At 38.0% G+C, this 18408-nt stretch overlaps 1 protein-coding gene across 5 annotated transcripts in view; it reads left to right on the forward strand.

Annotated features, from left to right (window-relative positions):
• The window catches only part of LOC139936711 (rho GTPase-activating protein 7-like), a 169288-nt gene extending 152578 nt beyond the window's left edge, over nucleotides 1-16710 (forward strand). For all 5 annotated transcript variants that reach the window (XM_071931589.1, XM_071931590.1, XM_071931591.1 and 2 more), the window contains 9 exons: nucleotides 245-364; nucleotides 661-893; nucleotides 3073-3198; nucleotides 5886-6019; nucleotides 6705-6911; nucleotides 8330-8476; nucleotides 8946-9109; nucleotides 9854-9979; nucleotides 11834-16710. In XM_071931589.1, the coding sequence (XP_071787690.1) occupies nucleotides 245-364; nucleotides 661-893; nucleotides 3073-3198; nucleotides 5886-6019; nucleotides 6705-6911; nucleotides 8330-8476; nucleotides 8946-9109; nucleotides 9854-9979; nucleotides 11834-12125 (1549 nt within the window). In that variant the 3' untranslated portion in view covers nucleotides 12126-16710. The remainder of the gene's footprint in view (nucleotides 1-244; nucleotides 365-660; nucleotides 894-3072; nucleotides 3199-5885; nucleotides 6020-6704; nucleotides 6912-8329; nucleotides 8477-8945; nucleotides 9110-9853; nucleotides 9980-11833) is intronic.
• Nucleotides 16711-18408: the final 1698 nt, after the last annotated feature.

Consider the following 18408-nt stretch of genomic DNA (forward strand, 5'->3'; position numbering starts at 1 on the left):
AGATTTAAGCTATGAGGTTTCAGCTACTCTAGAGGTATGAGGTTTTAGCTTTGAGGTTTCAGCTTTGAGGTTTCGGCTGTGAGATTTTGGCTATGAATATGAGGTTTTGACTATGACTATGAGGTTTAAGCTCTGAGGTTATAGCTAAGAGGTTTTAGCTGTGCAGTTTTATAGCTATGCTTTTTTTAAATAGCTATTTCCACCCAATGGATCAAGCAAACTTTTTTTTTCTTTGTCATTTCAGGCCGTTTCAGATCTCTAGTCTGTCCGTCAGCCAGTTGATGATCCTGCGGAAACTCTCTCTGCTTAAGCTCACCTCACTGATGGAGAGGCATTCTATCACACACCGCAGTGGGTGGAGCTGGTAAGAATAATTTGTCAAAACAAAATCAAGACCATAGCATACTGATAGAAGCTTTGAGTTGTTAACCACCGGTTCTTTTCAGAACCAACACTACTCAAAAGATATATTCACAGGGTGTTACCGCAAACCTCTCCTAGTTATACCTCCACCATGCAATGTTTCAAATCTTATCACGAGTTTTGGAAGAAAAAATGAGAATTACAAATTTTGAGAAACAAATCTGAAAAATAGTTCTTGATGATTGCAATCTTTTTCGCTTGTTTTATAACACTTTCATGTTCCTTCTTTCTATGTAGGATGATGCCCCGGTTCATGAAGCGCATTAAGAGCCCGGACTACAAGGACCGTAACGTCTTTGGCGTGCCCCTTCTCCAGGTGTTACAACAGACGGGTCTACCACTCCCCCAGACAATCCTTTACGCTATGAGGTACCTCCGTCGTACATCCAACGATGCAGTGGGCATCTTCCGTAAGCCAGGGGTACGATCTCGCATCCAGCAACTCAAGAGGCTGAATGAGAGCAATCCAGGTAAAGATTCTATCCATATTATCCTTCTCTGTTTCTCATGTTCTCAAGTCTTTCACAATAAATGATAGAAATCCTTCTATCTGACAGTTCTTTAAAGGCCCTGGTAACCTTTGGTAATTGTCAAAGACCAGTATTCTCACCTGGTGTATCCCAACATATGCATAAAATAACTGAGTGGACCCACTTCACTTTAACGACGTACTTGATGGTGACAGAGGCTCAGCGCATCCACTAGTCTGGTGCTAAAGTGGCTGGTCTGTGTGGTGCCTGGCTCTCTTAATAAAGGGTTTGGGTACTTTCTGTCTAAGAGGAGTTAAGTTATACTATCAACAGCTTACCATTACACGCTACCAAGTAAGTTTTTATGCTAACAACTATTTTGAGTAATTACCAGTAGTGTTAAGCGCCTTTTAAATTTTAAACTTCAAAAAGTTAAATTATGATTAACTAGAAGTGCAGGAAGCTGTTACTATCTTTATCCTTGAAAGTCCATAGCAACGATAAACAGCTTGTACCAAAATGACCATAGCAGCCCACAAATATCTTGAAGGTTTGACTTGAATTAGGTCAAACTAAAGGTCATGTCCGGATATGAAATTATCAATGAACAGTAAGTTCACTTTGTATCCCAATTTCTAAACACAAAACTAACTTTTGTTGAATTGTGTTATTTTGTTGATTATTTTTTGCTGACAAAAATTTTGATTAAAGAAATGGAACAATAATAGCAATGTCTGGGCGTTTTGTGATGACTATACAGAAATGAATGGTCTTTAAAAGGTTGAACACACTTACGTAATTGGTCAGCCTACATGTATTTATTCTTAACAATCAGTCATGTTTAACTCAACTGTGAAAGGATTATATCAGAGTACATTATTCTGTTCATTTCATTTCACACGGTCCTTCTGGCCCAGTTTCCCCCCTTAAAAAAAAAAAGGCAGGTGATCTGTCGCCTGCAAGATACACCTGATCATGACAAAATGTCAAATGAAATGCAACTCCCCTCAGGGCCTGCCCCGACCCAGTTCCATGGAACATTAAGGCGCATCTATACAGAGTAGGCCTACTGACAGGTTTTCAACTTGATGAAGACATGATGATGATGAATAGATTGGGGTAGCCAGAGTTGTCAGAAAGAAGGATTGCTGCTAGTGTCGCTCCGCTCCGGCTGACGAGATTTTCCTGTCAGACGGGATTTAGAAAATCCAGACACCCAAGTTTTTTTTCTCTCCTCTGGACAGCCCAACCTCTTTCCCGAGGATGGGACAATGGAAAAATAACTTCAGTAAACTTGCCTTTCTTAATACTGTTTTCCCTCGCCCCCCAAAATGTCAAATGTTAACCAGATTGCTAGACGGGATTTAGGAAATCCAGTCCACTAGGTTCCCAGGTTTTCCCCCTCTACAGCCCAACCTCTTTCCCGAAGATGGGACAAATAAAAAAATAAAATACTTCAGTAAGTTTGCCTTTCTCAGTCTTTCTTTTTCCCCTCGCCCACACAAAATGTCAAATGTTAACCAATGCAGATCACTAGATGGGATTTAGGTAATCTAGTCCACGAGATTCCCATGTTTTCCCCTTCGACAGCCCAACACCTCTTACCCGAGGATGGGACACTGAAAAAATAAAGTATTTTCTTCAGCAAACTCTTTTTTTTTCTCCACACCCCCACAAATGTCAAATGTTAACCAGTGTCGATAACTGCCAGATCTGCGTTATAATTTCCAGTCATGTCTTGCCTCGCTAATGCGATTCACTTATGGTATTCCCATTTTCATTCCTATCGATCTTCCCTGTCTGGATTATGTTTAATATCCCTGGGAAATTCTCTTATGGCAAGATTCCAAGAGAGAAATATATAAGAACAAAATCCGACAAAATATCAAGCAGAATTTTGGCCCGGACCTTGTCCCTCCGAACTTGAGATCATCTTGTCAGATTGGGGTTTAAGAAGTCTTATTCCACATTAAAATTCCCAAATTAGTTGTAGCCTTTGACAACAAAAAGGGTTGCGGACTTAGTCGAGGCCAATGGTTTTCCGTTATGTCATCTTATTTGTTGGCGTCGATCCAATTCTGTTGGCCTACTATTCCCTTCTTGTGCAAACCCTTTGGGGTGTATTTTTTATATATAAAGCGCTATATAAGTTCTATTCAATTCTTCTAATTATTATTAGATAACATGAGCTACGAAGGCATGATGTCCTACGATGTTGCCGATATGCTGAAGCAGTATTTCCGGGATCTCCCCGAACCAGTAGTTACCACCAAGCTTTCAGATACTTTCATCAGTGTTTTCACATGTGAGTATATTTTCATCGAAACACAGATGCAGAAATAGAACTATTGCTAGCAAACTTGCATCATTCAAATTGGGGCTAGCGTTGGATAAGGGTGAAAGGGATGACCAGGACCCAGCTGTTTAGCAGAAAATACTGCTTGTCAAATTTATTTACTAAGCAAAAATTAGTAGAACACTAGTCGCAGCAATGTAAACTTTTTGAAATGATAGCTGGTACCTTGTCTTTGCTAAGCAATATTTTCCTGTGCAGGTTTTTGTGCTTACAGGTGGGCACAATATCATAGAGCTGCTCAAGCACAGAAATAGCACAGCAGAGTTGAGCTTACCATAATAAGGTTACCAACCAAAATACCATGTCCCATGTAGCATTTGTGACTGGTATCCTGCTAATTTCTGCTAAGCAGTAAACTATCCAGGAATATTTTTCTGTTCAAAGCCAGCTGTGTGAAATTGGGCCTAGATGTATTTCATTGTAATGTCCCTCATCCTGTTCCAACAGGTACCTTGGATTGACCTCATTAGTTCTAAGGAGAAAGCAATTGTATTTTCAATTAAGGATATATAAATTTGCTTTAGATTAAGTCACTAGGGCCTGAAACTGGGTAAATCTGGTATTTTTTGTACATTTTGTTTATTTAATGTCAATTCTCTTTAAAATATTCGACTATGTATAAAATATGCGAGATATTTATAACTAGGACAGGGAAAGTGTTTAATTACCCGTTGGCGTGGGAGAGAGAGGAAGGGAAGAACATAGTGTAACCTTTAACATTTCCTCAATAAATAACCCCCTGGAAGTCTAAACCATGTGCATAGAATTTGATCGATACTAACACACTTACATAGCCGCAGTGTTTTTCTAACTGTACTGTAATGATGGAATCCCGGCATTGGTATCGAATCTGATAGCATTTTCCCCACTTAACTTGATTCTGGTCAGAATAACATCCACTCAACATTTGTTTAAAGGGAAGGTACACGTTGGGTAATTACTCAAAACAAATCTTAACTTAAAAACTGATATGGTAATGAGCATTGGAGAGCTGTTGATAGTATAAAACATTGTGAGAAATGGCTCCCTTTGAAGTAGCTTAGATTTTGAGAAAGAGGTAATTTCTCATGAATAAAAAATAGAAGACTCTTAGCCAGAAGTCTTTTATTCCTATCTGCAAGCTCAACTGATCGTCAAAAGTGTGAGATAATAATGAAAGGGAAAAAATCTTGTCACACGAACTTGTGTGCTTTCAGATGCTTGATATCGAGACCTCATGTTCTTCAGAGGGAGCCGTTTCTCACAATGTTCATACTATCAACCTCTCCCCATTACTCGTTACCACGAAAGGTTTTATGCTAATAATTACTTTGAGTAATTACCAATAGTGTCCACTGCCTTTAAGCATTACAGTTGTGCCTTGCTTAGTACAAATTATATATTAATGCTATAAATAGGAACAAATTAGAAAGATTATTATGCCTACAAGGGCAGTTGATAATCCCATGCTATTTAGAGTGCAAGTGATTTGGATTGGGTCTTTGTGCATCATCGCTTTTTTGTGTGATTTTTCTTTCTATGCAAAGTGACGGGTCTGTACTTCTGCCTGCCAAATTGCCGATGTGAAGTATTAGGTTTTACCATACAAGGGAGACAGTTGAAAATAGAAGTAGATTCGGTGAATAGCCAGCCCAAAAGGGTTTTATCATATCAGAAATAAATATACATAAGGCCCCATGAGCGTTGGCACTGCGCCAAGTATTTAGGGGTGAGGCCAGCTTCTTTTATTATATATATAGCGATTTCTGATCTGAGCTAAGCTTTACTTGCCAAAAGCAATCAATATTATGCTGGAATACAACCCACGCACTCTTGATCTCCACAATTATGTAAATCGAAAGTTTTGCAAAACGAATTCGGAGAGAAAAGGTAAAATGATATGATTCTCTATTTGAGAACGGAGATCATTTAAATGCAACTTTAGAAAAAGCGTAGGTAGCATTTGTTTTTTTAGTGTTTTATCCTTTCTTATAAAGTGAGGGATATTACGTGAGACACTAGTAATATTGAACCGTAGACAGTCAACATCAGCCATGCCACTGTATGTGTTGTTTATAACGCCCCCGTATCTACCCAACAACGCTAAACACACTGATCTCTATACTGGGAAAGTGTTGACTTGGTTTATGCTGAGCTAAAAATCGCCTTTCAGAACAAATTCCCTTTTGACTAAATGGCATCACACCCTCGGATGGTAACCGAGGAAGGCAAATATTAGTTTATATCCTCCAGAATATAACCTACGGAGTGATTTGGATTCAACTTCAAAACAAGTCAGTTGCAAGGAAACACTAAGAATCCATTTTTAGAAACTCTTTTGTCCCTTTCTTATCACGTTTGTTTGGCGTGAAACAAAACAGATTATTAATAGACGCAATTTGTATACAATGACGCGAGTCTTGCTCTGTCAAAACATGCAATGTAGAAACCTCTATAATGTGGCCAACCTCACTGTCTACCATCTAAAGCATGCAAAACTCAACACTCAACAAACCCTTGATAAAATGGCCAATTTGTTTAAATTTCCAGGGCTTGCTCGCTGATGACCGCCATCGAATTCCGTTATATCTGTCCTGATGATGAATTCTTCTTCGTTAATCTGATTGATCAATTGTGTATTTTGTCTGTGGTTACAGCTGGCATGCCCAAGGATCTCCGTCTGTCTGCGATTCAGGCTGCCGTCATGCTGATGCCTGATGAGAACCGCGAGGTCCTTCAGTCACTGCTGCTATTCCTAAGCGACATCGCAGAACACTCCAATGAGAATCAGGTAAAAGCAGGCTCAAATGATTGTTAGGATTCTTAAGGCTTTAAAACAGGCATGCAACTTTGCCTCGACTCTGCTGATTTCCTCTTTTTTTTCTTTTTTTCTCAGTTTTACCATTCAAAATTGAAAAATGCTATACAAAACCATTTAAATTTTGTAGCTTCCTTCTTTTTTTTTTACATGCCTAATTAAAGCAATCTGGGGTCCTCTGTTGGAACCAAGCATGCTACTTTTCAGCTGATTTCCTCTTTTTCTTTTCAAAACAGTGCCATAGAAAACTGAAAAACATTGTACAAAAGTTAATTGTTATCGGCCATTTCCTCTTTTTTTTTGCAATTGGAAAGTTGCATGTCTATAGAACAGAGGGCCCAATTTCATAGAGCTGCTAAAAGCAGCAGTTGGTGGTTAACAATTTTCTGCTATGCAAAAAAGAGCAGGATACCAGTTGCAGATGATACACGTGGAATGGTACTTTGGCTGTGGTAACCTTGTATTTGTAAGCTTAGTTTTGTTGTGCTTACCTACTTTTTGCGATTAAGCAGCTCTATGAAATTGGGCCCTGATTGAAATTGGGCCCTGATTGAAATTTCCATCCACTTAAAATTGTTTTGTTCAGTTTCAATTACCTTAAATAGAACACATTTCATTTTTCATGAGGTTATTATACAAATTCATTCTTCCTTTTCAGATGACTGCCTACAATTTGGCCGTCTGCTTTGCACCGTCCTTATTCCAACTAGGGAAGAGTCCAATCCCAAACAATCGTCAGATCAGCAGTCCACGACGCGCACGCAAGATGGCCACATCCAGACCCGACCAAAAAGAACTGATCGAGAATGTGGCTGCCAACGAGTGCCTTGCTCTGATGATCAGAGAGGTCAAGAAACTATTCATGGTGAGTAAGAAAGAACCGCCCCCCCCCCCCCTTTTAAAAATAAAAAAGAATCGTTTGAAGGCACTGGACTTGTTTGTAATTTTCAAATACCAGTATTCTCACTTGGTGTATCCCAACATTTGCATTACAATACAAATCTGTGAAAACTTTGACTCAATTGTCATTGAAATCGCAAGACAATAATGAAAAGGAAAAAAAAAAAAAAAACACTTGTTGCACAATTTTGTGTGCTTTCAGATGCATAATAACAGGCTTCAGGCCTGAAGTATTTTATTGTTTGAGTGAGAAATTACCTCTTTCTCAAAAAACTACGTTACTTCAGAGGAAGCAGTTTCTCACAATGTTTTATACTATCAACAGCTCTCCATTGCAAGTAAGTTTTTATGCTAGCATTTATTTTGAGTAATTACTAAGAGTGTCCATTGCCTTGAAAACTAAGGAATGTCATTATCAATCTCTCTTTGCTAGAACTATACACCAACATCTTTGTTAAAAAAAAGACAGTGTAACATTAATCGTGACTCCCTCACTAAAAGGAAAAACAACATGCTTAATGTATACGACCTGAACGAAATGCCTCCCCGTACCAAACATCGCAATGTTTAGCCAGGCCGCACTTACATCAATTAGTTATTGACAAACGTGGGCGCGCAATGTTCATCTTCGGCGTGGCGCAGCTTAAAAGGGTTTGATTGCTGACACACTTTTGTAATTTAACAAGGCTGAGGGTAGTTTGTTTGGCGGAGAACACCCTAATGATGCTTATTTTTAGACCCTCACTCTACTGATCTGTCAGCATCTAAGGATGATCTATAATGTCTCTAGCATTGCCCAACTTCGCTGACATTTAGCTGCTCGGGAAATCAAACCAGGACTAGGCCGGGGTTCTTAGAGGGTTTGTATTTTTTATTAAGCGACGCCCTATTTTTGTCGGTGTTATTTATCTGAGCGGCTTAAGTGGCTCTGTCGCTCTAATCAAATCCATGTTGTCTTTTCAAATTGGTTTCGAAATGTGGATTGGTCGGGAAATGTACGTCAACATTGAAGGGATATTTCAGGGCTTGTTTGAGGGTTGTAGGAGCAGCCGCCATAAATCTCTGGTAACAGATTGGCTTTTCTAACCAGTTTTTTTCCACAAATCACAGTATATTTGGACTTACGCTCAAATCCTTGAAAAGATCACAATGTTTATCTAAGGTCTGAAAGAACTGATTGAGTTTACAGAGAGTTCACTTTGTTGTTGTCATTGTGGACGGAACCATAACAGTTTTCCCACCAGAAAATATGACAGATCTTCTGCACGTTAAAATAAAGACTTCAGACAGTTTTATGAGGGGCATCGCTCACTATGTTTTTTTCAGACTTGATGAGGAATCAAATGCTCATGAGTCTTCATTTTTGGTTTTGTTAATGTTTAGGTTCCTGAAGACTTGATGACTAAATGTCACTTCTCCTACATGGATCTTGGCGAGCCGGTTGAGCTGGAGGAGCTGGGCAGAAAGAGAAGCGATGAATCAGGAAACTACGGTAGCTATTTAGAAAGCTGTCTACAAGGACTGCTTAAGGTGAGCTATATCCCCATACAGGTTTCCTTTATTAAGGAGAAATTGCCTTGGTCCCATTTCCCTTTTAAAACGAAGCACCAGGCCTGAGCCTACTATACAAGATTGCCAGCTCATCCTCTGCAATAAAACAGCATTCAAATGTTCAAACCAGACTCTATTGAATATGAGTTGAGCACATCCTTTTGGAGTATAATTGTTAAAAATTATTATTGTTAACACTATAATTGTAAAAGAATTTGTGAAGTGTTCCAATTTCATATTCTTTTTCGAAAAGTGAACACAGAGAGAAGCCATAGAAGTGTCTATTTGTAATAAGTTGACACATCATGTTGGAGTTGATTCTAATTTAAAAACAGTTTGTGATTTATATTTTTTTCAAAAAGTTTGCAAGTTTTGGTGAACACTAAGAGATGTCATAGAAATTTCTTCCCCTGTACTAACTGTCAATAAATGATTACACACTTTTCAGGAATCAAGAGACAAGTTCAAAGGATGGGTGATATGTCCAGCGGTAGACGGCGTGGAAGTTGCCTTCAAGAAGGTCGGCGATGGTCACCCATTGAGGTTATGGAAATGTACCGTCGACATTGGTGCGCCACCAGCTGATATTCTACAGCGGGTACTCAAAGAAAGGTGCGTATCTTTCTCAGTCTAAAAAAAAGAAACATCTCATGTTTCTCCTCCCAAAAAATTTGAATATTATTCCCCTATCTATAGATGATGTGACCTGTGACATCACATGTTTACAAAAGAGCCACCAAGCCTGGACTTCCTACAGGCATGATTTTTACACAGCCTAATGGAAGAAAACATAAAATCTTATATATTTTATGGAGATTACACTGTCTAATTCTTATCAACTTTTGATATGATGAAAGGGGGCACATCTCAAAACTTGTCCAGCTTTTACTTTTATAACTCTTGGATATATGTGGAAATTATGACACAAAATGTCAACTGTCCCATAGGACCAGTGCAGTATACTGCCAGCCAGAATACCCAAAGAATGCACAAGGTCACACTAACAAAGTTTACATGGTTTATACACTGTGACTCAAGAAGACCCAACCTACAGAACCCCATCGTAAAGGTGGATACTTATGCATACCTACCAACAGCAACTCTCTGAGGATGGTTGGTATTGGATTAAACCAGCTTCACCGAGCCGCTCAACATGTCAAACAATGAAAACGAACAATTAACAGAACAAACAAAATGAAGCCACTAGCAATGCCTGTGCGCTGTATGCGCATTGACGCCACTTTGATGATGATAATAACTGTGACTCAATTTTTTTTATTACATTGCATTGAACGATAGAATTTAATTACAGCCCGTTAAGTTTTCATTACTGATTTGATTTTGTTTGTTTTACAGACATCTCTGGGATGAGGATCTTGTTAAGTGGCGATCAGTGGAGACTCTGGAGAAGACTACTGAGGTATTCCAGTATGTAGTCAACTCCATGGCGCCCCATCCCTCAAGAGACTACTGTGTGCTTAGGTGAGTAGGACACCAGACATGGTGACATTTGCCATCTGCCATGAAAGTCATCTGGGCCCAATTTCATTAAGCTGTTCAGCAAGTTTTCTTTGCTAAGCAAGAAATACGCAGGGCACCGGAGGCAATTACAGTCAAACTTTGTGGAATGTTGGCTGGTAATCTAATTCTGTATAAAGCATTTTTTTCTGTGCTTAGCAAGATGTTTTGCTTACAGGCTTTGTGAAATTGTGCCTCGTCTGGAATGAGTATTACACTCTGACTTTCTCAGAATAATATTGGGACCAGCAATTGAAGAATATTGCTTGATATTCAATATATAAATCCAGCTGGACCCAAAGATCTGACGTAAGGACCTGTACTAATACGAATTGATACGAGTAATGGCATTCTGCTCTTTGAGTAGAATCAAGGGGAAATTTCGGCCATAAAGTTTACGTAGCAACATATTTTGACTGAACAACTTTTGTGCACAATGAGCGCTAATATTGAATAGCAAATGGCGTTTTTGGGGTAGAAACATTTTGTGTAGCATTTTTCTCTGTTATACATGGAAAATTGTTCACTGAGAATCATATTTATGTCGGCAGTGTTGCCACCAGAGTTGGTTTACTAAACACACTGGTGTTTATCTATTATAAACACACTGGTGTTGTTGGTCGGCTGATTGTTTCACAGCTTATGTGGTGGCAAATGACGTTTTGGGGTAGAAACATTTTGTGTAGCATTTTTCTCTGTTATACATGGAAAATTTTTCATTGAGAATCATATTTATGTCAGCAGTGTTGCCACCAGAGTTGGTTTACTAAACACACTGGTGTTTATCTGTTATAAACACACTGGTGATGTTGGTCGGCTGATTGTTTCACAGCTTATGTGTTGGCAAATGACGTTTTTTGGGTAGAAACATTTTGTGTAGCATTTTTCTCTGTTATACATGGAAAATTTTTCATTGAGAATCATATTTATGTCGGCAGTGTTGCCACCAGAGTTGGTTTACTAAACACACTGGTGTTTATCTATTTTATAAACACACTGGTGATGTTGGTCGGCTGATTGTTTCACAGCTTATGTGGTGGGTTGTTGTTAGGTGTAGCCTAGGATTGTTTTGCATTGTGTATTGTTGTTGATTGTCATTGTCGTCACAGTGCAAGCACAAGGTGAAGGTTTTTATCATTCTTTCCGCAAACAAACCCAGATGAAAATTTAGAAACTGGCAATATAGGTACAGGATTATTATAAAGAATAAAGGTTTGTGATAACACCATGTTATTTTCGGCAAAGAAAATGTTAGCCTTCATGAATGTTTGACGTCAATAGATTTATTTTTAATCATTGTGCGATGCTTATCTAGGGAACCTGCAATCCATCTTGGTAGATAATGTAGCTAATCAAATTGTCACAGACAGCCGTCTGGCACCAGACTCCCCATTAGATGAGATAAGGGGATAGCCTGCTACCTGGCAACTGTTAGGGTTGTCCAGCACCTGGCTTAAGACTAACAACAATTTTTAGCTATGGCTGACTTTTAGATGAACCGTGGGAGGATGGAAAATAAAAACACAGAATGTCAAAAAATACTATCATAATAATAATGACGTCATCTGTAGTGTCAGTATTCACAAAAAGTGCTAATGGCGCTTGCTACAATAATAAAAAAAGATCCCTCTTGGTTGTCCTCCAGCGGTGCAAAGATCAAGAAAATCAAAAATAAAAACAATGTCTATGGAATGTTACTGAAATGTTTATGAAAAAGATGAGTCTTTTGAAAATGTCTATTGTCTGGATGGCTCATGGACAGGAATTTCTGTTGTTTCCCATTTGTGATTAAAATATGACTTTATTTCCCACCTTCAGGTCATGGAGAAATGATTTGCCAAGAGGAACCTGCGCCCTGGTCTCCACCTCCATAGAGCACCCAGACGGCCCTCTGATGGGCGGGGTAAGAGGTACAGTCCTCGCTTCTCGCTTCCTCATCGAGCCTTGCGGGTCTGGAAAATCTCGTCTGACACATATTTGCCGAGTAGACACCAAGGGGCGGACAGTGGATTGGTACAACAAGGCCTATGGTCACGTCATGGCTAGACTGGTGGGGAAGATTCGGGATTTGTATATCCACGAAGCAGAGGGACCCGAGACCAAAGTCTGAAGACTTGGAAAGTACCAGGATTGTGTGACGAAGCTGCTTTAGTGCCTGAGGCAAGAGTTGGAGAGAGGACTATACTGTCAAGATTACATGGATAAGTGAGCTATATACAATTGATACGGACAATGCTGAATCACCAAGTGATTTCTTCTGACGTTGATTTTGATATTGACGCTGGTTCAAGCGAAGTGGTTTTCGTCTGAGCTACACACGGGGAATTGTTCATGAGTAATGATTGTGACTACCTTAAAAGCTGTATGCTAATCAAAGAATTAACTGTTAGATGAATTTAACATCAAATGTTTTAGTGTGGTTCAAATCTCACAGCTATTCTGCTTTCAAGAACGGGCGTACTACACAAGGAATGTCGGACCGTCGTCTGACAGTGTTCAAATTGAAATCTGTTTATGTACATAACAACAACAGTATAAATGTATGTATAAACAAACATTGATGTATCTATATGTACATGTACTCAGGTATAGTTTATTGTATGCACTGTTTAACAACAGTGAACCCTTAAATATATGTATAGTATTTATATTATATAACCATGTACAGATTATTAAAAATATTGTACATAAAAACAGAGTTACTTATAACCCATTTTAGGAAGTTAACAACATTAACGTAATGCGATTAGAATTCAATTATTTTTTCATTTTGAAAATAAATATCCTCTTATCAACTCAGTTCAAATTTCTTTTTCTTTTCTCTAATTTTCAAATGTCGGATAAGGTGGGAAATACAACGTAATTTTGAGCAGAAAGAAAAACAGTCCGTAGCATGGACTTTGGTATGAGTTTTTTTTTACTTGTACACATTTTCAAAAAAGTTCTAACTTATGAATTTTACTTGGTGCTTGACACAACATTATAATTTATCAGTAAAGTTTCTTAAGATGGAAACATTTTTAAAACTCGTTGAGTCTGCCAGGAAGCAATAGCAATGGCTTATTCAGAGCCATCAAGGCCCAATTTTCATAGAGCTGCTTAAGCACTAAGTTTTGCTTAAGCAAACATATCATTGCTTAGTAAAATCAGATTACCGGCCAAGACTCCACTCAACTTTTATGCTAAGTAAACAGCAGCTAAAAACCAGTCACAAGCAATGTATACGACATGAAATTTTGGTCAGTAACACGTGTAAAATAAGCAAGTTAATTTCATGCTTAAGCAGTTTTGGGGGCTTAAGCATCTCTATGAAATTGGCCCCAGCTTTGTAGATTGGTGCACAAAGTTTTGTCAATGTCTGGCTGTAGTATCTGAATTGCGGCTACGGCTAAGTGTGTTGCTATGGACTTTCTTTACTTAAATGCATTATGATGCAGAAATCTAGCGGTAGCCAGAGCTGTAGCCGCTAATTTGGACACGGCCTTAGGAACGATAGGAAAGCTTTCAAGGACCTGGGGTGGATTAAATTTGATACAGTGTTTTGTAGGTTTCTGCACATGTAGGAACAATTTTTGACTGAGCTTCTGCAAAAAACTTTAACTGTGGACACAAGAGGGCGCTGTGATGACGTTTTAGGTATGGAAATTGAATGACGCCAATTCAACACTCGACTAAGAGCTTGGTTCATACTTCCTGCGGATTGGAATGCCCATTTGACTTTACATTTCTGTTTTTCAATGCGAATGTTTTGCAAGAGTGGAGCAGCTCAAATCTTGCAACTTCTTTGTTTGCAAATTTGTGACGTCAAGTTTGCTTCACATTTGCATGACGTATGACTGGGTTTATGAACATTGCAGACAATGGTATACATTGGGTGTTGAAACACATTTGCTCTTGGTGTTGAATGAGAAACCTGACAGCGCCCTCTTGTGTTGGCCTTTAGCCTTTTTCTGAATCTGACTTCAGTTGCTCTTTTTCGTTAGATGTCTTTCTTTAAATAGATAAACAATTTCAGAGGCAATGAGTCATGGATCTTACTGGTAAATATAAACTAAATGCTGTATATTTCAACATCAATCAAGTTTAATGTCAATTTATAATTGCGTTTTTGAATTGTGGCTGAACCTTTTCAGCTTGGCCGTTTTAGACTAAATAGATGCGCAGATGTTTCCAAATTAATTCCTATCTTTCTAGGAAATAGGAGCATAGATTTTTTTTCAGACAGGCTTCTAGTCTCGAGGTCTTTTATTCTGTAACGGTTAAAGGAACACGTTGCCTTGGATCAGACGAGTTGGTCTATAAAAAGCATTCGTAACCATTTGTTATCAAATGCATATGGGTAGAAAGATGTTTTAAAGGTGGAATTCAATGATCCACACAAATTTGCCTTGAAATTGCGTGGTTTTCCTCTGCGAACTAACACGGTCGGCCATTTATGGGAGTAAAAAAATTGACTCCCATAAATGGCCAACCGTGTTAGTCGATGAGGTAAAAGGAAAACCGTGCAATTTCGAGGCATCTTTGTGTGGATCATTGTATTCTACTTTTACAACATCTTTCTACCCATATGCATTTTATAACAAACGGTTACAAACGCTTTTTATAGACCAACTCGTCCGATCCAAGGCAACCTGGTGTGGTCCTTTAGTCCAAGTTGTTAACACTGCCTTGTGATATCTCAGCTGTGTGCTACAAGTTTGTGACATTGAAAGAGAAGAAGTAAAAAAAAACAAGCCTGTACAATTGCTGACATTATTTCATAATTAATCTTAATATAATGTTAATGTTGGTATTAAATTCTTGAGATGTTTGGTGTACAATATTTATTGGAATATTGACTGTTCAGTGTGCAAGCCTTTATGGATTTTGAACACATGTTTATCACTATTTCACCTTGTCTTTAAATAGTTGGATATGTAACAGTAGTCATGGAAAGATTTGTGTGGCAGTGACTAACGTATTCAAAGTTTTCATAGCGTACTTGTTTTCCTTTTTAAAGTTTTTATTTTTTGATTATAAATTTTACAGATGGAAAATGTGGTTTTTTTTTCTTTTCCTTTTTTTTCAATTTTTTTTTTTTTATAAACCTTTTTCAATTTTGTTTATGTCAGAGTTAACACTTCCTAGGAAAGAGTTAACACTTCATAACATAATTGCAAATAATGGGATCATTTTTAAAGAAATAAGGGGAAAATATAAAGAAAAATTATGAACAAGTAAACAAAAATGCTGACCACATACCTGAAAGTAAGCTTGAAATGTTTAGAGGGGAAAAAAATATGAATTCGCAGCTGATAATATTTTTAAATGTGTAACATTTCGATTTTTGTATTCAAAACCTCAAAGCTTTCTGTGTCTGAAACTGAAGTGAGCAAGAACCACAAATCTGGTTAACAAATCTACTTCAAGAAACTATAACCCTTTCAAGAACTAAACAAAACCCATTAGTTTTTATTTAATAGCTATTTTTTTAAATAAATGTTTGTTATAAAAGGTGGTTGAATTGTGGCTTGATGTTTGAAATCAATCAGTATTTTAAATAAGTATGTATTCATTGTCTATACTTACATGTAGGTTAAATCAATGGATTATATGTGCTTTTACTGTAACTGGTGCAGTCAAGTAATATTTAAACAATAATTATCTTAAATTATGATTTTTTTTTCTTTAAATATTATTTGTATCGGGGATATGAAATCTTAGTCCCAGATCACTGGATTTGCCCTTGGAAGTTTTGCTAGTTGTTTACAGTGCAAATAATCTCACTTTTTACAAAGGTTTGAAGTATATTTATTTATGGTGCTTGTTTGTAAACAATGTGGCTATTGTTTATCAAGGTACTCAATTGTTTTGCCGTTTACCATCACTTCAAGGTCAAATTCATTTGTGGATCCTTAAAGTGAAGGTACACGTTTGGTAATTACTCAAAAAAAAATATTAACTTAAAAACTGACTTGGTAAGAAGCATTATGGTTCTCTCTGAAGTATTGTAGTTTTTGAGAAAGAGGTAATTTCTCACTAAAATAGACTTTATTCCTTTCTGAAATTACACAAATTCGTCCAACAAGGGTGTTGTTTCTTTCATCATTTTCTCGCAACTTTGATGACCAATTGAGCCAAAATTTTCACAGGCTTGTTATTTTATGGTTATGATGGGATACACCAAGTGAGAACACTGGTCTTTGACAATTACCAAACATGTACAGTGCTTTTAAAAATGTTAATTTCACAATTAGATCATAATATTTATCAATACTTGTGAAAAAAGGGGGCCGATTGAAATTCTGTCTTTCAAATTTGTCTTTCCTCCTCTTTCTTTGTTCCTTTCTTTCTTTTCTTGGACTCCCTAGACATGACAAAAAGTTACTACCTCTGTGTTAATTTTCTCAACTCCAGACCAGTTAAGTTCAAAAGCCACTGAGATAATGTGTTGTAGTCTGGACTTGGGCTATAAAAAAAACTGGTGTAGTGTTTACAAATAGTTTTAGGTACAATAGTTTAATAATATGTATTTTATGTGATGTTTTTATTTATTCGACAGATGTGTTTACGGTGGATGTATATGTAGCCGATCACAATTATGTTAATTATTTCTTGTCGCTTCTGATTACATGCAATATAATGGAATCATCAGTGTCAACTGTAAAGATTGTATTAACAGACAAAGATAAAATGTGCTATTATTATAATGGAAAAGAAAATTAATGATGTTTTGTTTTAATTGATTTAGTCTGTAGATGTTTTGTAGACCCGGATTTAACTTTCTAGTCCATATTTATCGCATCATCCTTCCGGCTTCCAAGGACACTGTCTGGGCCCAATGTCATGGTTCTGCTTACCGCCGAATTCTGCGCTTATTATCACCATTCTCTGCTTATGTGCAAGCGCAAAATGTCTGCGCTAATACTGGAAATACGCTTGATCCTTAATTGCCGATTCTTTGCTCACGGTAAGCAGACCAATGAAATTGGGCCCAGATCTTCCAACAACTTAAGAGAAGTGGATAAGAGCACTAGACTCAAGCTCTGATGTTACTGCTTAAGCAAAAACAAATTGCTTAAGCACGAAAATGGCTCGCTTCTTTTGCACATGTCACTGGCCAAAATTTCATGCCATATACATTGCTTGTGACTGGTATTTGGCTGTTTATTTAGCATAACAATAGAGTGGAGTCTTGGCCGGTAATCTGATTTTACTAGCCAAAATTTTGTGCTTAAGCAGCCCTGGTCTTGACGCTCATCTTTATTTTCAGATAATAAAACCAAATTATTAAAGTGAATGTCTGGCCCTTAGCTAATACAAATTCTAAAAGATAGTGTGTAGATCACCCCTGCATGAGGAGTGGGATATTCCCTGGTGCCCCTTCAAAAGATTCCCATTGACTTTAAGATTTTCCAATGCGAAATGAAAATGGTCTTGCCCTTGAAATTCCAGACCTGTCATGTGTGCACATAGCGAATGCTATTAAAGCAGCGATGTGTAGAGTGATGAGGGGGCGGAATGATTCGATCTGTATTATTCTCCTCAATTCTGACTGCACAGTTTGAGAGTGTTGTTCTTCGACTCAATCTTATGTAAGTTGGACTGAGGGGCTGTTGTGTGTTTGGGGATTGGTCGACTTATAAGTCGGCTGTAATGATTCTTGCAGGAGCTAGGTGAGGGGACTTTGTAGTGTAGTTTAGGGACCATGTTGGGTTTGAATGGGTTTCTTTTCAGTGTATAATTGGGTAGTGCGGCGATAAGTGTTCCTTGAGGCGCTCTTTGATGGTCACTGCAGGTTTATTGCCAGTCGTGGCGATATCTGTATTGGTCCAATAAAGTAGTTATTGTAGTCCAACCATGGAGCTATAAAGCTTGGTGGTCACAATGGGATCTTGTTGAGGCTGAGTAATAGAGTGTTCCCCCCTTTTGGTACTGAAAGGGACGCCCTCTGTTGTCTACCTGTCTGAGGTTGAGGCGTTCCCTTCATCCTAAGAACAATTAGGATAAACCATTCTGGGGACGGTAAGCTTTCTATATCTGTGCTTTGATTGGTCCGAGATGACATTTGGCAGCTGCACTTTCTGTCGTCTGTATATAAATGTCAAAAATGAAAGGTGATTATGGACGGGGATTGACCTGATGCGGTCAGATTTTCAGGCTATCGGCCTTCTGTAGGCCTCTTGCTTTATTAAAATGTGCCAGGCTACAACAAGCGTAGCCTAAGCAGTATCTGGCAGAAGATACTCGAGTTACTTTACAAAATGTTTTTTTTTAAATTAATTTCCTTGGTTTGACTTGAACTCTTCTCTATTTTGCTCAAGATTGACATAAATTCACCCAATTCCATCCTCTTAACCGCGCCCCCTAAAAGCAAATAAAGTTTTTCGTTAACAGTCCAGAGAGGGCGCCCT

This window comes from Asterias amurensis, chromosome 4 (assembly GCF_032118995.1).
Source record: "Asterias amurensis chromosome 4, ASM3211899v1".
In the NCBI taxonomy this organism is placed as follows: Eukaryota; Metazoa; Echinodermata; class Asteroidea; order Forcipulatida; family Asteriidae; genus Asterias; species Asterias amurensis.